At 37.7% G+C, this 24,905-nt stretch overlaps 1 protein-coding gene across 2 annotated transcripts; it reads right to left on the reverse strand.

Annotated features, from left to right (window-relative positions):
• Positions 1-133: 133 nt before the first annotated feature.
• Positions 134-18,877, reverse strand: r3hcc1 (R3H domain and coiled-coil containing 1). Of its 2 annotated transcripts, none has more exons than XM_039768471.1 (9): positions 18,792-18,877; positions 16,386-16,496; positions 15,442-15,579; positions 9,653-10,235; positions 8,320-8,492; positions 3,432-3,502; positions 1,770-1,865; positions 1,558-1,671; positions 134-281 (listed from the first exon to the last, which is right to left on the reverse strand). In XM_039768471.1, exons 2-8 carry the CDS (start codon positions 16,427-16,429, stop codon positions 1,559-1,561), a joined length of 1,218 nt encoding a protein of 405 aa, XP_039624405.1. In that variant the 5' UTR covers positions 16,430-16,496; positions 18,792-18,877; the 3' UTR covers positions 134-281; position 1,558. The 2 variants fall into 2 exon arrangements, with proteins under 2 accessions (XP_039624405.1, XP_039624406.1); XM_039768472.1 differs by lacking the exon at positions 18,792-18,877 and adding an exon at positions 18,598-18,723.
• Positions 18,878-24,905: the final 6,028 nt, after the last annotated feature.

Here is a 24,905-nt window from a genome sequence, read left to right on the forward strand (position 1 = left end):
ATTTGCAAAACAAAGACAACAGATCCAGGGATGTTGAACAGGCCGATTTTGTTGACCCTTTAAAGCTTAAACAGTATAATGTCAGAGCTTTTACAGCACCCAGAATAATGAAACAGAAATGAAAACACACGGATTTGGCAAAATTATTTATTGTAACAATTTTATACTAGTCACACCTGGTGAAGCAGAAAATCTACATGTAGCAGAGAAGGCAGTGGCACAAGTGGGCAGATGCATTGTGGAGCTACGTTAACTCAGTAGTCAGGGTCTACATTGTCCACCTGTGTGCAAAAAACACTTCAGAATTACACCAGTCTTAACGTGAATATGGCTTTAAGCAAAATATATATTTTATTTGCTCTGACAAGCATGATATTACCTTAAAAGAAGCCTGATCACCCAGATAAAGGCCCCACACGGGCTCAGGGAGAACATTCAGCAAAATGAGCGTGCAGTTGTAGTGCTAAGGATGAACCTACGGGTGTCAAACTCCAGGCCTGGACGGCCGCAGTGGGTGCAGGTTTTCTTTCTAACTGTTTTCCTAATCAGTGTCCAGTTTTCACTGCTAATTAACTTCTTTTCCCTCTATTTTAATAGCCCTGGTTTTAAAGATTAAGTCTTCTGAATTGATTCTTTTCTTCATTAAATGACAGCCGAACAGAAATGAGACGTGAAACGAGCCAACAGATGACCAGCTAAATCGGGGCTTCAAACTCCAACCAGTTCCTTAATGAGAAGCTGATTCTTGCTGTTAATTAAACCCGTTATTCAATTCCATGGCTTGTTGCTACTCTCTTTTTGCCACAACAGGCATTTCCAAAACTGTTCATATTCTGTTTTTTTTTTGCTAAGAACTCCTAAAATGTTTTGGTAACCTGAGGGATCAACCTTACGGAGACCTTCATCTTTATTTTCATATTTTGTTTGATAGGTACAGATGAGCTGGTCATGTCCTGTTTGTTTTATGGCTCATTACTGTCTGGCTGCTAATTAAGGAAAAAACATCTAAGGGGCCCCAGTCAGGCTAATTAAAGCTAAGGCTAAAGACGTTAATTAGCATCAAAAACTGGTCACTAATTAAGAAGATGGTTAGAATGAAAACCTGCAGCCACGGTGGCCCTCCAGGACTGGAGTTCGAAACCCCTGAAGACGGACCCCAAATAATACTGAGAACTATGTAATCATCATTTCATGGTTTTGTTTTTGCTTTTTCATGTATATTTTGTGATGCAAGGCAAACACAAAAAGAAAAAAAGCTGATGGCTGATCATAACACATCTAGCAAGAACATTCTGATGCACAAGCCACGAATCTACTATTTATCAATACAATGATCTCCAGCAGTGCAAGACAGTTGTGACGGACCCCACCTGAGCACCTTAGAAATGCCAATATGCATGGAGAACTAGACCAACTCGTCTTTACAAGATTATTATACCTGAAGTGCCCGAGCAGATGAAACAGAAAGACAGATGGACAAACATGGTGATACAGCAGTCGAACCTGCTTCTAGAAAAGCATACTAAAAAAAAATAAAAATAAAAACAAACCCCTTACATTATAGGTCCTTGTTTTGCTTTACAGGATTCTGCAACCCTAAAGCTTTAGCAATCAGCCTCTTTGCTACTGCAGCATCAGCCACTGGCCGCCTCTTCACTGGCTGTAAGAACTCTGGGGGTTAAAAAAAAAACTCCATGGTTTAAACTGATAATGTAGGTTTATAAATGACTGCAAAAGTGAGAATGGTGCAGTATAAAAACAAATCGTACCTCTGTTATTTACTGCCTTCCCCTTAGATTGTTTGGTTGCTTTTGACAAAACATGTGTCTTCAGTAAAGGGTGTTGAATATTTAAAGCCTGGAGAGCTGAGATGGAGCAAAACAAATAAATAAACACAACAGCATTGTGAGAAGTAGAACATTCTAACATTCTCCTGGACACACACACACATATACATATATATTCACAGATAAGACTGACAAGAACGGGAGTTTTACTGAACAGTCATCATGGGTTCAGAAGTGAGAGGTTATATAACCAACATGCTGGAAGTCTATGAGAAGCAACAAAATGACACGATCAAAGTGGAGCTTATGATATTATTTATCTGGACTTTCAGAAAGCATTTGATAAGGTGCCACATGAGAGGTTGGGCATCAAACTAAAATTAGTGGGAGTTCAGGGTGATGCTTTTAGATGGCTGCAGAATTTGCTCAGACACAGGAAGCAGAGGGTGAACCTCATCAGAACTGGCCGATGTTAAGAGTGGTGCTCCACAGGGGTCAGTGCTGGGGTTGCTTGGGTGGGGTGAAGGTGGAATGGGGCACAGGGATTTTAGCTTGGGACACAGTAGTTTTGTTGTTTCACAGATTGCTGCAACTCAGCACGAGTAGTAATATTTGGTAACTTTATCATAAGGATTCAACAGCGATTTATTTCAAGTTCAATTAAAAACTGCTAAAATCACAATGTCATATTGGCACAAGCATCTGTATCATCTTAAAATTGATTTGAAAAATGTCTACCAACAGTAAACTAGAAGTTACTAATTACTTTAACTCAATCAGACACCCTTGGTTGTTCTCTTTCTATCATCTTCTGAACAAAAAACTGACTTGGCATGCATTACAGGAAAAAACTCGTTCTGTGTTGTGTTTCATCGTGGCTTGGCTATAGTGCATACTTTGCCCTTTCTTATCATGCATCCTGCAAAATTCACACACTACTGAGTGTTGATTGGCTCTAGCTTATTAAACAAATGTACGGCACTGCTTTGGTATATTCTGTCATCATTTATTTCAGATCTACTTATTCTGTGACAGCCAGCTTGGAATTTGTCAAATGGCAATTAAAGCACATTGAGAGCAAGAGGAAAACGATTCTCTGATTTGATGAGACAAATAATGAACTATTCATTTGCCTTGTCAGTGATCCTAAAGTTTGTGCTATACATGGTCACACAAGAGTCATCTCCAGGAACAGAATTGCGAGGTTAAAGAGATGAAATCTCAGACAGAAACAACGTAGGAAGGCAGAACAAAAAGAACAGAGCTGAGAGACATATGACAATGGAGAAAATAAGCAGACACATCGTAAGGTAACAGGTGTAGAATTCTGTTTTCTTAAACTCTGGGAGATGGACAGTGATTAGTTACCAGTGTTCCTTTCTTCAGTGTAGATGTGGAAATAAAGAATTATTTTGAACATTACAGTCTAGTCCAAACTATTGCAAGTACCTGAACTGTACTGGGATTAATATAACAGCCTAACAGACATACTGGACTAAGACTTTAGATGCTGGATGGTAGGAGAGATAGACAAACACAATAAATATGTACACTTACAACTTTGTACTACTACAAATAAAAACATTGTGAAACAATTCTTACACTTTCACACGTAAGGTAAAAAAAAAAGAAGAATCGCTTTACCTGTGGTCTTGCTAGAAAACACAGCAAGCGCATGGGTCTTGTCGACTCTCTCAATTTTCAGTCCCTCCTGGCTGTCACACAAATACAAGAATAAACAGAGAGAGATTTTTCAGATCTGTTACTGCCATAGTCCAAATGTACGTACTCACAGCCCTGGTACACCTGTTTAATGTATTTCATACTTGTCTTCATAAACAAAACTACATTAAAAATAATAATAACAATGGCACAGCATAACAATTTGAATCTACGTAATCTGCTTAAGGAGGCAGAGGGCTGGAGCCTATCATGGAACTGACCCCAGCCGACTGGCACCATGAATTAAGCAGCTTTTACAATGTTATGTTAAATTAACTGCTACTAATAACAAAATGAGGGGGAATTATTCTAGGTGGAGCAGATCTCTTGCTGGCACTTCAGAAACTATCATACTACAGTCAAAAAATCCTTAGTCCAAAAATTGTGCGGTTAAAATTTATTTAGTGCCTAATCTAAGACAGCACTGGCAATAAGGGAAGAATTAAAATAAATAAATAAATAAATCTATTGAATAAATTAAGAATTAATGTTGCTTAGCTTGCAATTAAAATCTGTTACAGTAAAAGTTCTGTTCTAGAAACACTTAAAATATTGACATAAATGTAAACTAAAATGTTTACCATCCTAAAATTGTAATAACCATCACAACAAGCTAAATCCCGGTGATTCACATATTTCCAGATAAATTCAGCAGATCCTGTAGAATCGCTCAGCTGCATCAAAAAATCACATTGGGAATGGTTAAGGTTTAATGGAAATGAAAACAGATAACAAGGAAAGAAAGAGAATAGTAAGGGAGACAACAATGTGGCCAAGAAAGTGTTACAGGCTTTTGTTACCAAAACAAAGTCTCAGGCGTTTCACAACCCTGGCCTACATGGTACAGTCCCAAGGAAGACATCGTTACTCAGCAAAAAATAAATTAATTAATAAAAAAAATAATAATAATAAAAACACCAAGATTTTACATATAGACTTATAGAGGGGAAAAATAGTTATTTTACACAAATCCAAAGCAACATCACGTTCCTACCTGTATCTTGCTAAATCCTTGGGGGATTTTCAGAATGCAAGTTAAAATGAAGCAGGTTGTAGTATTAGCGATAGAAATATTGTCAAATGTACAGAATACAGTAAAACTGTTCCTTGCATGTCTGACCAACATGAAATGTATAATCATTCTCTGCCACCGTAATGAACAAAAAAACATATCAAATATAGAACTTCATTTTCTATAACACAAATCAGCTTACCTACAACACTCCTTTATTCTCCATCTTTCAAAACCTTGATCACAACCTGATGTATGTATCATCACAGCAGGATATGCAAGTCATCATTATCAAGCATTCATTTTAATATTAAATGCCACGTCACCATTTTACTGCAGCATTATTATGTTTCTCCGTATGTTTACATGTACTCTTTATCAGGCAAGTTATTCAATCTCTCTAGTTATGTTGTCTATGTGCAGTCAACTGAGCTCATTTAGGCACTATATGTTACAACAGTAATCTATGTATTATGGCTGTCTAATTTCTATTTACTGTTAGTAAATTATAGCATAATGTCACTCTTCTGCCAGTGACAACCTATGCTAATTAAACTTAACTATTCCAATGCCCCTAAGAAAATAATCTCTTTTACATAAAGACTCAGCAAGTTTCTAACCTTTCCAGGGACAAGCATACTTGTATAAGATATTGTGACTATAAAAATATATAGATGTGAAATGTTCAGTGAGTTACTTCTAGTGCTCATCAAACAAATGCCTTCAGAGTTCTCACCTAAATTTTGAGATCCACTGACTTAGCTTGCCCTCTATACTACAGTGGAGTAGATATTTGCAGAAATTCAATCTGATCCATGACCTCCCTACTAGCTATTCTATCTTTATGTAGCCCCCTTCACAGACCCCTTGCTTATACTGCACTGTGCAGTTTAAGTACATTATTTGTAGTAGTCTGATGATGCAAATGCACTAGCAATCTCAACCTTTTTTATAATTACACAAGTGAAAACATGATTATCTGTCATACTATCTGTAAGCTCTATGACCAATATTTTCTATTTAGTGTGTTGAAAATATGTGGACAAATCATAGCTTGTATTTCATACATCACATTCTATGTGATTTGTAAGAACCTTTTTTCACTTAGGCTTCTTTTTTACAAGATCTGAAAAGCTGCCATTGATTTGAACAAGTGGCCACTTTTTACCATCTGTCACAGGTTGACTATTAAATACAGCTCTCTTATCACAGGAGTGATTTCATTGTCAAATTTGTGTTTTTTCAATTAACTTCTAGAAAATTTCATCTATCACTCTTCAAGTTGTTATACTTGTAAAAAAAAACGATCTGTGTTTGTGTACGGATGCATTATTTTGATGAATAATCTCTAAAATTAGGGTCAAGAACATAAAATACCAGAAAAGAAAAAAAAATATGACTGTAGCTGCAAATATTTTATAAAATGAAGGATATCTGACCATAAGTGGAAATGCAAATGCCCATTACTTTTGGCAGTAATCTCTACAGCACAGATGTCCATATCTTCATTATCTATTTTTAAACCTATTTATTCAGGTAAACTTTCTACCTAGCTAGTTACTGCTAATTATATATCCTTTATCATGTTAGGTTGTGAGGTCCAGCGGCTGTGGGGCATCTGTTGGTGAAGAAAGGTTCACGGATCTTGACTTTGCTGACGATGCTGTGATCTTCGCAGAGACAATGGAGGCTCTGATTGGGGCTCTCGAGAGACTGAGTGAGGAGTCTGAGTGTCTGGGCTTGTGAGTGTCCTGATAAAAACCAAGATCCAGGCCTCTAATGACCTCTTGGGCACAGCCATTAGCACTGTGTTTGTTTGCGGAGAGAGTGTTGACCTTGTCGAGAGGTTTACTTACCTTGGCAATCATATCCATGTCTCTGGTGACTCTCCTTAGAAGTCAGTAGACAAACTGGGAGAGCATGGGGGGTCATGAGGTGGCTGGAAAGGGGTGTGTGGCGCTCCCGATACCTACGCAAAAGGACGAAGGTACAAGTCTTTAGAGCCCTGATGCTTCCTGTCCTGCAATATGGTTGCGAGACATAAACGCTATCCAGTGACCTGAGACGAAGACTGGACTCCTTTGGTACTCTGTCTCTCCGGAAAATCCTTGGGTACCATTGGTTTGACTCTGTGTTGAATGAGCGGTTGCTCATGGAGTCCAAATGAGACACATTACCTGCATTGTGATCTAGCTAGTAAGATCCTCATTGTTGGGGACCGAGTGGGTGTACCAGGCCAAGGGTTTACCCACGTAACACCTGGCTGCGGCAGATAGAGGGTCATTTCCGGAGGGTGGGACTAGACCGCGTTGTCAGCCTGGGGGTTTGCAAACTGGGATCCCAAGTTGCTTTGTCGGGTAGTGGGTGTGGCAGCACACTGTACCAGTGCATGCTCCCAACTTGACTTGACTTGAGTTATCATGTAACTTTTTCCACTGAAAATCAACAGACTCAGAACAGATCTATGGTATAGCCTCATATTCACCTCAAAACTTTTACTATGCACATATGCTGTACTGACTACCGTCATGCTTTCTTTGTCATCAACAAACACACTAATCATTCATCCATACCTAACTTTCCCAATGCCTACCACACCTCCTGTTGTGAACCCCTGTGAAATGCTTTCTAAAGATCTACATCCTACCATCTTACCAGATGCTTTCTTCCATTTGTCAGGCAACAAAGTTCACATTTGTTGCTCCCTTTCCAGGCATGAAACTAACCTGCAATTCACTATTACCTGATCACTCATTACTACCGAGGAGATGAAAAGGCTAAACGCATTGCTCAAATCTCTGTATAGTATAGAAGGGTATAGATTTTCTGTATATGGCATTGTGACTCCTTTTGGAACAGATGAGACCTGTTTCACCATGTTAGGTTACATTAGAACCAAAGGGGCAACAACGTTTTGGGAAGTTATACGTGAAGGTTACTTGAGGATCATTTAAACTAGGGAGTTGCAGGGACCTTAGCACAGGCCAGGTTTGGAAGCTCATATGAAGGCACAAACATTCTTGTAAAAACAAATATGCATATTAACTTAAATTCTAGCCCAAAGTTAAAGTGTCAAAGCAAAATAAGCAATGCATTAAAAATTGCTTTCTTGAATGCTAGGAGTATCAAAAATAAAACAAGCAAGTTGAACTTGTATGTGGCTGGGCATTATTATGATATTATAGTAATAACAAAAACCTAGCTAAATAACAAAGATGGTTACAAATTTTATGGAAGGATAGAGAAAAGCTTACAAGATTACATCTTGCCTGAAGAAGGGGCCTGAGTTGCCTCGAAAGCTTGCATATTGTAATCTTTTTAGTTAGCCAATAAAAGGTGTCATTTTGCTTGGCTTTTCTCTACATTCATAATGGCTAACACGGTACAACAACCTAGTACTATGGAAGGATAGACAAAGAAAGAAAAGGAGGTTTCCATTTATATGCAAGTCTTCTATAGGGTGGTCGAGATCTAATTATGCAATTTTCATTACGCTATAACTTATTAAGTTTATTACATAAAAAAATCACCCGAAAAGTCCTGGACCATCGAGAAGTGTGTGAACTCACGACATGAAGAATCATCATTGCACCGAACTGGAATCGTCCCTGCATAAATCAAAGTCATCCAGACAATCTGGATCTGCATAATTAGATCTGGACCACCCTGTACAATTGAACAATGAGCCACATCTTAGTGAGGAGGTTTAGATTCAACCAGAAGTATTAAGGTGTTTTAGAAAACGTTACAGAACAATACAAAGCAGAAAAAAGTCACTGTCATTTAGAAGAGACATACCTGAAGGCAGCAAAGGCATCATTAATATCTGCATTTTTCAGATGTGCTGGAAAGCCATAAACCTCTATAATGTGGTCAAATTCTTCATCATTAGTTGCCACATATTTGTATGCAGAATAATCACACTGGGTATTTGTGATAGAGATTTCATTTTCATTTAGATAAGTTCTGATCTACATTGCAAAAAGAAACAAATACACAACAAAAATAAAAGAAGATAAATCTCATGATTAATGTTGGCTGCAAAATGTGCTTTTTTAATAAACAAAGCCTTACTTAGCATTTAAAACACAAACTGCATAGCTTTCTGTATATTATAACACAAAGGAAAAAAAGCAAATAAATACATGAAAACTGAACAGAGAAGAATATTTTTACATCTTTTATTTAAGTCTAAGAAATTAGGAAAAATACACAAAACTGCTCGCATCTGCTGGTAGTGCATACACTAAGACCAGCCAGGAAAAATAGTAGAGTTAACATGTCTTGATTTACTATACATTATTTTTCTGATTCTGTTGTACTGGTTCAGCAAGTCCAAAAAAAAAAAAAAAAACTATTTTTATGACAGAGATTTTTCAAAATACAATGCATATTGGTTATTTGTAGGAACAAAGTTGAATCTTTTGTTTCATTCTAAGCAAACCAAATAATTTAGAACTGAACCACTTGCTAGATAATGCTAATTTTTCCTTAGTGCTGTTTTGGTGGAAATATTTTATAGGTTGTATCATACTGCATTGTTCTGTCCAGTTCCCTGTTTTATTGCTGTCCCTATTCCTTCTTTATGTGTGACATAAGGTAAATATAACTGAAACAAAACAACCTGAAAAATCTTATTAAAGATAAGTATTCCTGTTTTGTCAGTAATAAACATGCCAGGCTAACAAGCTATATTCAATTATTTTTAGCACAGCTATCTTAGATATACTTTGAAATCTTCGCATACACACACAAAACAGGCAATATATTATTTCATAAAGCAAGTGAATATCTATAAATATTTTATGGGATTTCTCCTCTTAAACAACCAGTGGGCTGTTTATTCTTTTTAAGTCCAAAGATGCACTGTAGGCTACTGGGATCCTAGATGCTCCATATCAATACAAGGCAATGTATGACCTAGAACACATCCAAAAAAACAAAAATAAATAAATAAATAAATAAACACACACTGCAACTACAATTCCTACCTGAGAGAGGGATAAGAAGAGGATGGGACTGAAATAAATGAGCTATGACATTTTATTTTAAAATATGACAGCCCAAATTGGAAACAATTAAATAAATCTATTACCAATAATATTTAGGATTAGAATTAAAATGTTTGAACCTCTTTTAATAAATTTTCTTCCGAATCTTCTTTTGCACGATTTATTTTCCTTTGTTCCACAGAGCTACGCACTGCAAGACTTTCTTCCTGCTGGTCTTGTAGAGTCATTGCAGTTAACAGATCCCCAGTTTCTAATTCATAACTGCTGTCCTTTCTTTCAAATATGTCTGGATCTTTCGGTACGTAACTTACATCTTTGCTATCAGCAACAACATCTTGAATACAGACTGGTACATCCCTAAACTGAAAGTTTTCTTTCCAAGTTTTGATATGCTGTAGATAATCTGCTGAGTTTGAATGCGATTCTGGAATTAAGTTAGGTAAAATGTGCACTTCAGATGGATTTTGGTTGGAGTATGAAGTAAAAACACAAGGCTTTACTTCTGTGTCTGGAATGCTGTCTTTCTCACACTTTGCTGCTTGGAAGGATTCTTCTTCTTTCCCTCTTGAAACAGATAAGGCTTCGTCTGGCTGGCTCTTCTTGGGTGTACTCTTAAACATGTATTTTTTCTTTCCAAACTGCGTCTCCGCACCAGTGCTACTACAGATATCACCTTCATCACATTCAATTTCAATAGGCAATCTATTAAAATGAGAAAGAAGGGGAGAAATAAAAATAAAAAAAGGTTTTAATTAGATATGCAAGCTCTCCTATGGTAATTAAATGTACTGCTATTTGCCAATTTGTGCAGTTAGATAGATGTCAAAGCAGAAATATACATCACTGACGTTAACACAGATTGTAATTTGTTATTTAATTATTCTTGGACTCTACCCAGGATTAGACTGAGAAGATGTACAGCGGTTTATGGTAGTCTCTTTCAACTTCTGATATCTGGACTGAGACAGAGTTTGGAAGAGGTGTTTATGATAAAAAAAAAAAGCAAAAAAAAAAAAAAACAAAACATGGTGTCTAAATGGAGGAGATTTTCTGGTTTGAATGATGACAGAAAAACTGAAAGTGCAAATCAAAAATGACTTTATGCTACAGACTCAAATCAGCTACATATAAACATTGCAGTTGAATGGAGATCATAATTCAACTTCATATTAAAACAAGATATGTAACTAGACTTGACTACAAAAACTCTTACTAAAATAAGTATTAGACAAAAAAATTTTACAGTGTCCAGGAAATACAGTAAAAATTTTTCTCTTTGTGTTGCAATATGTCAATAGACATAAAATGAATTTAAGTAATGATGTTTATTAATGGTTGTCTGATGTATTGAAGAGTACTGTATTACGATTAAGAGAGTGAGAATATTTGTCTCATTTTTTACTGAATACAGTAGTTGTTAAAATATAGAACAAATACAGCAAGCTCAGACTTAAGAATATCTGTATTATAAATCATTTAAGCAAGAAAACACCATTTAGCTAAATAAGCTTATAATCTTCTATTCACTGTTAACAAGCCAATAACTAAAGGGCACTAAGGTGGCACTATAACCTACCAATAGGATCTCCATCTCAGCATGACGGTATTAAATTTAAAATTGCGTTTGAAAAGCCTTTTCAAATGTTCATGTAATAGTTAATTCAACTTCCCATTATGCCCCTTCATTCTTGTTAAGAACTTTGACATAAACCAATACCTGGAGTCTATTTATTTTATTCTTTTTAACATCTACAGCAGCACAATGGAACATTGGTTAGTGCCGATACGTCACACCTCAGAAGTCAAAATCTCTTATTGTATACTGTACACCAGAGATATCCAGTTTAAGTTGAATAGCATGTGCAAGTGCACCCTGCAATGGACCGTCGTCTTATCCAAATCTAAAACCTGCCATGTTTTCAATAGTGCTGAGATAGAGGTTTGCAGAGAGTCAGAGCGTGTCAGTAAATAACACATTTAGAAAATCACTGGATAGTCAACTTTAAACATACATTTCACTTTGTCCATTGGCCTCCACTTACAGTACATAAGCATTCCATTTCCATTTTTCTAGTAATGACCTTATGCTCTACTAATTTGTAACAACAGACATTTGTGACGTAAAATGAGAAAGAAAAAAAACTGTATGAAATACAAAGCAGTAAGGGACAGAAAGGTGAGTACAGTTTTCAAAAGCTACACAAATCTCATTTTCACCAGGAAAGCTCTCCTACCTTAAGTTCAACATTCCATTAACTGGTAGTAAACAGCAGCAATGAAGTAAATTGCCCAGTTAACCAACCTGAAAATCTTCCTCATTAGCTTGGATGGAGAAAAGTTGTTTTTTTGGCATCCACCTTATCTGTAAACACTTTTCAAATGGATAATGTTTTAAAGAAAAATTGAACAAAATGATTGAACTTCATTAATCAAGCAATTTTCTGGCTTTGATCTCAAATATTTTACTCTGGGTGTAGTACTTGACAATTTACATGATGCTATGATATGCGCCATCAGTTGTATACCTTAAGCATAAGAAGAGTAAAATGAAATTTTGCAACATTTCACTCATCTAAAATGTCTCCATGTTTTTATATGCAAACCTATGTGTTAGAAACGGAAAAGAATATCAATTTAATCCATCACATTTCTAATTTAACCACTTTTAAAATAGCAGAATATAAAAAAAAAAAATGATGTTTTATTTTCAAGCATCATAATTGTCCAGGAGAAAATCATTGCACATTTCTCTGTCACCCCTGTTCTTTTTACTACAGTAGATCTTATGTAAAGAAGAGCTGTTTGTCACGGTACTACTGCATATCCTCTAGACCAGGGGTTCTCAAACTCGGCCCTGGGGACTCAGGTTTTTGTTCCAACCAGCTTCTGGTTTTATTGGACTCCTTGGGCCTCATGTATAAACGGTGCATAAGTACAAAATTGTATAAAAACTAAACTTGGCGTAAAGCCACATACATTCTCATGCCAGCACTCCCCCTTATGTACACAGTTTCTGCTTGGTTTTGCAAACTGGCAGCACCCAGTGTCAAAGCCAGGGCTGTGGAGTCGGAGACAATTTTGGGTACCTGAAGTCACGGTCGGAGTACTGACTCAGACTCCTAACAAATTTAAATTTTAATGAAAAAAAAATACAGCAAGTTCAAATGTCCCATTTCACAAACAATAGTTATAATTAAGTACTTCTCTGATGTAAGAATAAAGCCCAGTGCATAGTTGTGTTACTACTAGTGTAAAAGTTCAGCTGAGTTATTATACAACCTGACATTAACATATTGTAATCTGGATTATGGCACATTATATCTGAAATGAAATGAAAACACTTTTTCTAATGTGTTTAACAAGTTCATTTGAGTGTAAACAAGTGTAATGATGTAGGTGTAGGTGTGTGCTATGGCCTGATGTGTGTTCAGGGGTTCCGGTCTTTTGTTTAAACTGGCCAATACAGTAGAGAGTCAGCTTCTTAGCCAGTAGCTCTGTAGTTAAATGACGTGTATGTTGCCTTCCTTTAATCAACATGGAAAATACATCAGCATATTAAATACAGAGGAGTCGAGGAGTCAGAAGTATCAGAAACTAAGGAGTTGGAGTTAAAGGATTTATCTACCAACACAACAACCCTGGTCAACGCAATGCTACTGTCCCTGTGTGGTTTCCCTTTCTTTTTTAGATTCACACCCAAGAAGTGGGCTTTATCAAATACACTGAAATTAACCGCATATCATTTATAAATTTAAGGCACCTTGATTGTAATCAATCTGTAACAAAAAAAATGGGGCACAGAATGGCCAAACTATTCCACTACCATGGCTGCTTTAGCGTTGTTAGAGGACATTGCAAATGGAAGAATTAGAAGAGAACATGTATTCAGAGATAATACTGAATTCTTGGCACAAGATGATGACTGGCTTCTAAGTCGGTTTAGATTTCCAAGAGCTATCGTCTTGGAGCTGAACTGGGGCCGGCTTTACAAAGGTAAACTGCGAGGAATTTTGCTCTAAATGCTCCTTTGAAAGTTCTGTCCACTCTCAGGTTTTTATCCAAAGGAGCTTTCAGCATGAACTGGCTGAATGATCGGGTATTTCTCAGTCATCGCTGAGTCGCGCCATTTAAGCTGTATGGGATGGTATTATCTGCTTGTCAAGCAGATATATAAGAATCCGTATACTGTGGTTGAACAGGCAAACATCAAAGTACAATTTTCAGCAATGTCCAGTTTTTCCCAATGTAATCGGAGCAGTCAACTGCACACACATTGGCGCCATATAAAGGCACCTTCACAAAATGAATTTGTTTATGTAAACAGAAAGCATGTTCACTCTATTAATATGCAAATCATCTGGGATGTGAAAATGTGCCTCACCAATGTTGTCATGAGATGGCCTGGCTCAATTCATGATTCATTCAACCTGAGAAATAGTAGCGTGTGGAACAAACCTGAAAATGGTGCTGTGCATGATGGCTCAGTAAGATAAGATATTTAATATTTCCAGTTTGGTCAAAACCATATGTTTTCTGTACAATGTAACCATATAACACAATTACTTAGGTGGCAGTGGGTACCCGCTGAAGACGTGGCTTCTCACCCTGCTTGCCAACCCACTGACTGAATAACAGCGATATTATAATGACCTCCACTCTCAGGCGGTGGTAGAACGTACTATATGGCAGCTTAAGGGCTGTTACCAGTGCCTGAATAAGGTGGAGTGCTGCTGTATAGTCCACAGTAAGCAAGCATGTAGCATTCTACATAATATGGCACACAATCGTGGCTTGCCCGTAAATGAAGAGATATGTTATGATGAACCTGACCCTAAACCACCAAATAATCAGCCACATCGGACAGCGTTACAACGTTAATTGGATGTAATTAACAGAATATAAAAACAGGTAAGCAGATGCATCATTTTTTTCACAAATTCATTTAATTTGTGGTCAATATCATACAGTACTGCCTTTATATTTCATAGTTCGTCGGCTACACCTCTCACAGCACCCACTAATGCATTTTGTGATTAAAGAACAGTGTCCATCAGCACACGGCCAGATGATCGCCCAGAAGTTTCTAAGGCAGGGGTGTGTGAGCAGCCAGCACCCGAAAATGTGGTTGGCACAAAGAGCACCATCACCATCTGGAGCCATGTCCTCAGCATGGGAGTCAGGTTCTTTAATATTGTCTGGAACTGAATAGAACAGTAATTAATACTGCATCTGCTGCCTGCTTGTTTTTCTTATTACTCATACAAATTTTTTACACAAGTATGGATAAAGGTAAGCAAAAAATAAACTACAACTCACTGTCAGTTGAGGTGATGTCAGAATCTCCCTCCCCTGCTGGTAAAATGCCGGTAACAAGTGTGTCGCCAATAACTACAGCAACTCGCTGCTCAAACAGTGCGAGCCCTAGGAGTTCGCTACCTCCTCCAGTGGTGTTCACATTCAGACTATGGACGGCGACTTTGATGCCTGACCCCTTCTTTTTTTATTTCAGGCACGGCGCGATTTTCTGCTCCTGAACTTTGAAGTGCATCTTCCACGCTACGCCACTCATTCAGTTTCCTTTTATTGTTTATTCCACTTCCTAAGCCATCAGAATAGCACAGTTTTCCTTGCCTCTACTTCACTTAGCAGGCCCTCCATTTTGAATAAGCATATCAAACAGAAATTAGATATCAGTTGGATTTTGCATTGTGCGGTTTACAAAAAAACAGGAAAAAAAAGCAGTGTACAGATAAAAAAAAAATTCTCTCTTTATGGATTGAAGTTATCAAATAAAACCAACACAGGACAACGCAGAGCTGCTGTTTAAAACTGAACATTATGAAATTTTATAGAAATTAATTTGTATCATACAAAATAATAAAGAACACAAAAAAAAAATAAAACTCACCTAATTCCAGAATGACAAACAACTGTTCTACGACTTCGGTCTGACCCAATGGAAAAAGTACTTAGAGGTTCGTATTTTTCAGTGGTTCGGTGGATGAGATAACGTAGGCGGTTTGGAAGTGGGGGAAACAGCAGAACTCTAGAAAATAATTCAACATTACAAGTTAAAGTATACATACACTCCATACTCCAGCACATAATAAACGTTAAAATAATGAAAGATGAAAAACACGGATGATAAAATGAAAGCACATCATAACACAACAGAATGTTTGCAGTGTTCATCCATCCATCCATCCATCCCTTCTCCATCCCGCTATAAACTAACTACAGGGTCACGGGGGGTCTGCTGGAGCCAATCCCAGCCAACACGGGGCACAAGGCAGGAAATTCAAAGTGAGCTTTCACATCATAATGGTAATTTTCTATTACATGCCTAGGTAACTGCCGTTTGTAAAATTAACGTGAGTACTGTGGTGCAGTCTGTCTTATTACCCAGTCAAAAGCTGGGCAAGCCTGTGTGCATCTGTGTATCTAAAGAAAAAAAAAAATCATTTCTGGACAAAGCATCAAGCTTAAAAACAAAAGAATGACATCAGCAATGATGTATTGTTCATCTACAGCTACCTTATGTTTTTCTTGGTGCTTATAATGAAGCATATTTTACCCAAAATAAACAATCAAACTTAGAAAGAGTATAGAGGGTTAAAATGAAACGTTTCAATGTTATACAGACAATGGCATATAACAATACCATGAGGTATCTTTAAACACATTTCCACTTAACTAGCTTCCACAACCCAAAGATGAAAAATGACGATTTGCTCGAACATACAACTATATTTGTGTCTACTGACCATTGGGTCTATAATAAAGAGTGAATTTAAAACAAAAGTCATAAAAACTGGCAACAATGAAGTTGTTAAATACAAGCAACAACGTAACTTTTTTTGGTCTTCTTCCTGCATGAAGTTGTCCAGATCTTCCATAACTTTATGGATAAATTCATTTTCTGTCCTGGGAAGATATACACCGTCTAGATCAACACACGCCAGCCTGGTTCAAAACAGGAAAAAAGAATTCAACAAAAAATAGAAATAGCATGTATGGGGATACCAAAACGCACTAGTGCCGCTTCGTCCATTTTTAATGTATTCTCCTTTCTGGGTGAGAACAGCAGGAAGCTAATACACAAAACGTTAAACAATACAGTACTGTAATGGCACTGACAAGATGTGCCAGCCATATTATGAGCTGGCATTACCATGAGGAGCTTCAGACACCGTGGCAGATGCGCCTATAAAACCGGTTGACCTGTCATGTTGCAAACAGAATTCCAGGAGAACGGTTCTTTTAAGGATAGCGACACACGTAATGAAGCCATGTAAGGTGCAAAAAGATTCACACAGGCAACCATATCGGCACTGACGCTAGAAGTATAACAGAATCCCAATATAACTTATTTCTAACTAGACACGTGCTGGACTACATTCATCAAGCTACTAAACTGTGAAGTAATGTCAGTATGGATTCTGTTCAGAACTTGCTTAACATGCAATACAGGGCCCCAGAAGCCATGCTTCATTTAATTTTTTTTTTCTCGCTCCATAAAGGCAATTATTACAAATAGATGAATTGTTCATTTATTTTAGACAAGAAAACAGTAAGCTGGAGCCGGAGTAGGTGCAAAGCAGCAGTTAACAGTGGAAGCCTTGCTAGAGCTGAGAGGAGGTGTCAGATTGACAACAATTAGTCAGAACTAGTGTTCCCACTTTTGGCCGGACCAAACACATCTCCAATCAAAACGCTGAATGCAGTAACCACATTTTTAATCTGGCATAACGATGGTTGGTGGCCCCTGTAGCTGGGGCTTCAGCTCCCCATGATACATAAAATGCTGGCATGTGGTCACAGACACAGCACGACGGTCAAGCGTCGTACCTACGAGCACACTACCAAACACGAGCATCTACAACCTGGAATTATTTAGACCAGGGGTCTCCAACCTTTTTTCCCCCTGAGAGCTACTTTTACAAAATGAAAATGGCCGAGAGCTACTCATGTTTTCTAATGTTTATTCTCATAGCTTATTTCAACCCAAACAACCTTGTTTTGCCTGAATATTTACAAAATGTTGGCATCCACAACTCACATTTTGTATTAAAACATCACAAAAAATATTTAGTTCACCTGAAAGTGCATTTCGTATGTCTGTGTGCATTTTCTAGTGTATCTCACACTACTGAATTAAAACATGAATGCTGTCAAAACAGAAAACAATGCAATTACAAATACACAGATATTACTTGTACATTTTGTTACATGTCACTGTTTCACTTCACAAGAGTATTCACATGACCAGTTGCATGTGTGATGTGTTTTTTAGTTAGTCAGATGACTGGCACTGCATGGAGTCAACATGAGAGGCAGGTGTATGGTGGAGTGGAGCCACTCTTTCAATGTTCATCTGTCAGTCTTGTTCTGAACTTTGATTTCATGACATTCATGTAAGACTCACAGAGGTATGGAGACCCAAACAAAGCAGATATTTTCAGAGCTGCTTGGTGATGATTCTTATAGTTATCTGGCACTACTAAGCTCCAGAAATGCTGAGAATGCTGTTGAGACTTTAACTGCACATTATTTTGAAGGTTTACTAATATATCAAATCCAATGTCTCTCTGTCTGTCCGCTTTTCACGAGAAATCTACTTAACGGATTTAGATCGGGTTTTTTTCTATAATTTGCTTGAACATTCCGGTTGATTATGTGACTGTCATTTCGCTTGTGGTACCGATTTATTTGCGCGAATCCAAGATCCACGCAACGGGTCTGAGGGTCGTGGGGGGTGATGTGCTCTCCTCACTCACTCGCCAGTTTCGGGGGTGTTCCTTAACACCGCTTAGCAAACGAACGAGAGACAAATTGAATTCAACTTTGTTTGATAAAATAAATTGTTACTTTGGTCTTGAAGAGTTGTCCGGATATTCTCTTAAGTGTATGCGACACTGAAAAGATAGATTGCGATTTAGACGGTGGATAGTGATTTTGTGTTAAAAGAATCGTGATATGATTTTTTGGAAAGACTGCCCACCCCTAATTTGACTAATCAAGTTTTCAAATTTATATAGGATTCATTAACCCTTTGGTGACCTACTTGGAAAGGGGTTGCAAGCTACCGGTACCTCGCAAGCGACATACTGGAGACCCCTGATTTTGACGTTTACAAACAACTACCTTTCTTATTTTACCTCACATAAAATAGACAACTAAAGTCCATAGTTCTGTGAGTTTAAACCTACTGCCATCACTTTCTGTTAAGCCTCATTACAAACACAAACCCTCACTTACCTGACAAGCAACACACAACGAGAGTCACCTTAAAGGGTTCCAACCCGCCCGCCTACTCGTGCGAGTCAACTAATACTGATTGGTGAGAGGCGTAACGCGCAATGAACTCTGGGAAAAAAAAATCCCACCATGCTCAAAGGCAAATTCAACATCGCCATCTGTTGGCGTAGAGTTGAAGTAACTACCACAGCAAAGCATGCTACTCCTTTAGAGATCTCAAACTGCATTTCAAGATATCTGGAAATGTAAAAACAAAATCGTAAAATGAATTAAGGTCTAGTTCAAGATATCAACACATCTTAAGTTATCTCAAACAGATTTCAAAATATCGATCTACTGTTCTTAAATACATTTCAAAATATCTTTAACTTCCTGCATTTGTATTTTGGAATATCTCAAATATGACTTTACTGTATATTATTTAGGTATGTATTGATTTATTCTCGTTTTTTGCTTTTGATATTTCATTTATTTATTCATATATTTCTAATTTGTTGTTTTTCTTGCGGTTTGTTGTTTAATTTTATGTAAAGCACTTTGAGCTACATGCCTTGTATGGACATGTGCTATAGAAATCCAATTTGTAGTTACATTTTGAGATATCTTAAAATAATTCAGTAAGCAATTTGATATATGGAGTACTGTATATGACTTCAAAATATCTCCAAATTCTTCTTGTAAGGATCCTTATGTTTCCAATGCAGTACATCAAAACAAATTTGAGATCCCTCTAAATGAACGGGAAGTTATTTTAACACATCTTCAGTTGTATTGCAGACATCTGAAAATAGACAAGACGTTACTTGAAGACATCTGGAGATGTATTTGAGACCTGTTAAAATGCATTTCAGATATCTTACAATAGTCAGATACATATCTATATAAAAGCAGGAACCTATTTCAAGATATCTAAATATCATTTCTGACCTCCAAAGCTCACACGAAAAGATAATTTCCTCTCAGGGATTAATAAAGTGAACCAAATACCAAACACTTTCAAATATCTACAATACAATTTAATCTCCGAATAGCCTCCTGTTCATTTTCAGATATCTGAAATGCATTTCATCCATTTTGAGGTATCAGATGTATGTCAAGACAAATCAACATTTAGAGATATCTGGAATTAAGGTAACTTAAATGAGTTACAGATATCTGAAAATACATTTACTTTAAGATATTATAAATGTATTTTAAGACATCTGAAAAAGAGTTTCAAGATATATTGAAATAATACTCTGTTCATTTTACGATATCTCAAATGCATTTCAAAATATCTTAATATAAGTCTGCTGCGGTGGGTTGGAGCCCTGCCCGGGGTTTGTTTCCTGCCTTGCACCCTGTGTTGGCTGGGATTGGCTCCGTTACCCTGTAGTTCGGATATAGCGGGTTGGATAATGGATAGATGGATTAATATAAGTCTGTGTTTTCAACAGGGCTTCCTATTTGTTTTAAGATATTTTGAAATGAGCAGCAAAAAAACAAAAACTCATTAGATAAATTACAACAGGGTGGGCTTCCTTAAATCAATGTATATTAACAGATGTTACAAGTAATTAAGTGTGTGATCTTCAAGCATTCTCGATCTTTCAGACAACAAAATACTGCACTCCAAAATTGCAACTTAGGGAGTTTATTAATTTAAAAGATAAAGAAAAATAAATGACTGATCTAAAAGCCTCCCGAACCTAACCATTCTGGTTAGAATCACTAAAGCTCACTCCTTTCTTCTGCTTGTAAATAGTCAAGTCCTACAAACTGAACCTGCTACTTCAAGTTAGCTCACTGTTGTAAAAACGTCTGTCATATTGAGGCGTCGATCCACCTCAGATTTAGGATGCTGTACATTTGATCCTGCCATTTACAGATTTCAGAAAGTATTTAGACTTCTTCACTGTTTGAATACTTTATTGTGCTGTTCAGTTAATTTGAAATGGATAAATTTGTCATTTTTGTCCAACAATCTATACTCAATAGCGCATAATTACAAAGTAAAAATATGTTTTCAAACTTGATTTTATTAAAAATCAAAAACTGAATCCACTGTAAACTTAAGATATTGTGTGAGGTATTTCTGTGTCTTGTTCTGTGTTATTGGAAGTCAGCCAGTCATTGTCCAACCCGCTATATCCTAACACAGGATCACGGGGGGTCTGCTGTAGCCAATCCCAGCCAGCACAGGGTGCAAGGCAGGGAGAAATCCAGGGCAGGGCGCCAGCCCACCACAGGGCACACACACACACCAAGCACTAGGGACAAGTTAGGATCGCCAATGCATCTAACCTGCATGTCTTTGGACTGTGGGAGGAAACCCACGCAGACATGAGGAGAACATGCAGACTCCACACAGGGAGGACCCAGGAAGCGAACCCAGGTCTCCTTACTGTGAGGCAGCAGCACTACTACTGTGCCACCGTGCTGCCCACTGTATTATTGTGGCATGCCAAGTTCATTACGGGTTAGTCTATTTTTGGACTCTTAGCTTAACACACACATGCACACTCGCACATATACAGTACATACACACATACAGACCCTAAACACTTAAGTACTGATGCTGAGTGGTACCTGCATGGCCTATCACTCCTCGATACTCCACATCGGGTCTCATTAGCCTTAGCATGAACAGCACATGGGTGTCACGGGATATGACCAAGACCTAGAGGGTGATATACTTACCTAGACACATACAGGCTGAAACACCTACACATCACGTCTAGATTTAAGCTTACCTAAATACATTAGCCCTTAAGAATAACTTCGACATTTAGAGGCTAAAACACCTTCATAACTTCAACCTAAAGGCTGGGACACCCTGGTTTCAGAGAATAACCCAGAATTATAGAAGTTGTCACACATGTTCCGCCAGGCTTATCTGAGGTATGTAGTACCACCCCAGATCGAAAGGGGGTGCTGGCACTAACTATGTCCTCTTCTATCCCCTCCACGTTACCAAGAAGATGCCCAGTAAGGACAATTGACTCTGCTGCTTCTGGTCTTCCTAATATAAATCACGAGGTGGCTGAAAAGAGGCATCACTCTGTGAAACAAGCACACTGCAAGATGGAGCCCCTATCTTGTATTGTAAAGCCTGACAATTCCATTAGTTTCACTCTCTTTTGAGTTCTTTTATTTTAACTTTTCCTTTGATTAAATGGGGACGACCAAGTTGGCACCCTAACATTTCTCCTTTGGACTTGTTGTTCCTTACAAGATTAACGTCAACCAACAATGCGTCACTTCCAGTTGTGAGGTCCTCTGTAGGGGACAGCTTCCCTTAATCAGCTTACACTGTGTGAAAGAAAGTGGAAATCTCCCCTCGCCAGGTGTCCCGTATCTACTTTATTACTCAAGATATGCAAAAAAAGGACACAAATTGAAAAACAAAGTAATATTTATTAAAACAGAATAATTGCAAATGAAATAAATGATAGAAAATAGTGAGTAAGAGTAAAGTCTAGGAATAAAGTCCTAAAGCATCCTTGCTCTAAACTCAGAAAACTTAAATAATATTTTCCATGAAGATAAATGTAACATCAGTATCAGAAGAGGAATGTTGAGGAGTGACTTCCAGATTCATCAGTCAGGCCAATGTTTGGATGTCATCTTTGATGTCCAGGTATGATGAAATGGAGAGTCTCACTCTCTGATATCTCTGTTGTAGATAGATAGATAGATAGATAGATAAGGCACTATATGATAGATAGATAGATAGATAGATAGATAGATAGATAGATAGATAGATAGATAGATAGATAGATAGATAGATAGATACTTTATTAATCCCAAGGGGAAATTCACATAATCCAGCATCAGTATACTGATATAAAGAAACAATATTAAATTAAATAGTAATAAAAATGAAAAAAAAAAAAAATTGAAAAAATTTAAAATAAAATTAATGTTAGCATTTACTCCCCCGGGTGGAATTGAAGAGTCGCATAGTGTGGGGGAGGAATGATCTCTTTAGTCTGTCAGTGGAGCAGGACAGTGACAAAAGTCTGTCACTAAAGCTACTCCTCTGTCTGGAGATGACACTGTTAAGTGGATGCAGTGGATTCTTCATGATTGACAGAAGTTTGCTTAATGCCCGTCGCTCTGCCACAGATGTTAAACTGTCCAACTTTACTCCTACAATAGATGTTGTCTCTTGGTCCTTCCATTCTTTATACCAAAAGACACATGTGGGCTCTGATCCTTGTGGTGTTATACACAGATACAGATAACTGGTGTGCTACTCTCGTGATGGACAGCTCTGCATAAAAGCTTTGATCATAAACAACAGCGCTGTCTCCTGTTCCCTTAGGAAAAGACAGATACTTGAATCTAAAATGTAATTTATAGGCCTTCTGGTTGATAACAGCAAAAAGAAACTATCCAAAGTACACAGGATTGAAACAAAAACAGAAAATATTCTCAATGCTGTGCCCTTCACAGCACTGCTTTCTGTCCAGACAGTTCATTTACAGGTCATCGCAGCAAGTCTGAGCACAAACTTGCAAATGAGGCCGACCACAGCTTACAATCCCAAAAAGAAGTTTGCCTCGAGTCCTCACTCCTTCATACACATCCTGCACAATCTTCACATACTCCTCTGGTACACCTTTCTTTCTCGTGCACTTCCAGACCTCCTGATGTGTCTTTCTGTAATAAGCCTTCTCCAAAATCAATAAATACCTGAAGGTCTAATGCTATCCCTAAAACTCACACACCTCAAAAAGGGGGGCAGATGACAAACTACTAGAACATCAGGGGGAAAACAGCCCTTAGCTTGACTTTTAATGCTGATCTGACTTCTAAAAACTAAGAGCTGCTAAAGCACCATATTGAAATCATCAAGCAAGAACATAAGAACCTAAGTAATTTGACATACAAGAGGCGACCATTCAGTCCATCAGATTTGTTTGTTTAACTACTAGCTGTGCTACCCATCTAATCAATATAGACCTCAGTGTTAACGTATGCAGTGTACCATCTATTGGAATATATTGCATGTTGTTATAAAATGCATTACATTTGTCATTCCAACAAATGGCGTACCACACATTTTTGTAGCAATAAAATGCATTACTACAAACATTTCTGATGCGCCCTCTCCTGTGATGACAAATGCAGCCCATATGTATGTGTTATATGCCAATTGGTATGGGATTCATAAAAGATATGTTAAAGTCTGTGATGTGCCATTGGCTGAAATGACAAATGCATTACTTTTTACTACTACAAACGTATGTGATGCGCCATATTTTGTGATGACAAAATGTAATGCATATGCATGTTATATGGCATTTGGTATGGGAGTTGTAAAAGCTGTGTTAATGTTTGTGACCCGCCATCTGTTCGAATGACACCGATGTAGCAACCAGATGAACACAAAGACACTTATCCTTTTATTAAGGTGGAATAATTAAACTGTCCCAATATCTCATCCATACACTCTTTGTGCAAAGAAGTGCTTTCTGGCTTCAGTCTTAAATGTACCTCCCCTTATATTCCACTGGTGTCAAATATTGCTGGTGCAACAGCTTTGTGGGAAGTTTCTTGCTTGTGGTTCAGGCCTTGGCTCTCCTTTAGGTGGTCCAGTGCAGAGAAAAGGTATAGAGTGGTCCAGATCTAATTATGCAACTTTTAATGCAAGAAAACAATACAAGACAAAAGAATTGCTGTTCGACTGACAACTGTCTCCCCACCATTTTGGAACGCAGGGCAGGTGCTGCCATCTACCGGCAACAAAAATAATTTTTTGTGAATTCTATATGTAATAAACTTAATAAGTTATAGCGTAATGAAAATTGCATGATTAGATCTGGACCACCCTGTACAAGGACTGCCTAGTTCAATGACGCTGGTGGCTGGTGGTAGCACTGCTGCCTCGCAGTAAGGAGACCTGGGTTAGCTTCCCGGGTCCTCCCTGCATGGAGTTTGCATGTCCTCCCTGTGTCTGCGTGGGTTTCCTCCCACAGTCCAAAGACATGCAGGTTAGGTGCATTGGCGATCCTAAATTGTCCCTAGTGTGTGTGTGTGTGTGTGTGTGCCCTGCCTAGGATTTGTTCCTGCCTTGTACCCCCGTGACCCTGTGTTAGGATAATGACTGACTGACTGACAGTATAACTC

Source organism: Polypterus senegalus, chromosome 11 (genome assembly GCF_016835505.1).
Source record: "Polypterus senegalus isolate Bchr_013 chromosome 11, ASM1683550v1, whole genome shotgun sequence".
In the NCBI taxonomy this organism is placed as follows: domain Eukaryota; kingdom Metazoa; phylum Chordata; class Cladistia; order Polypteriformes; family Polypteridae; genus Polypterus; species Polypterus senegalus.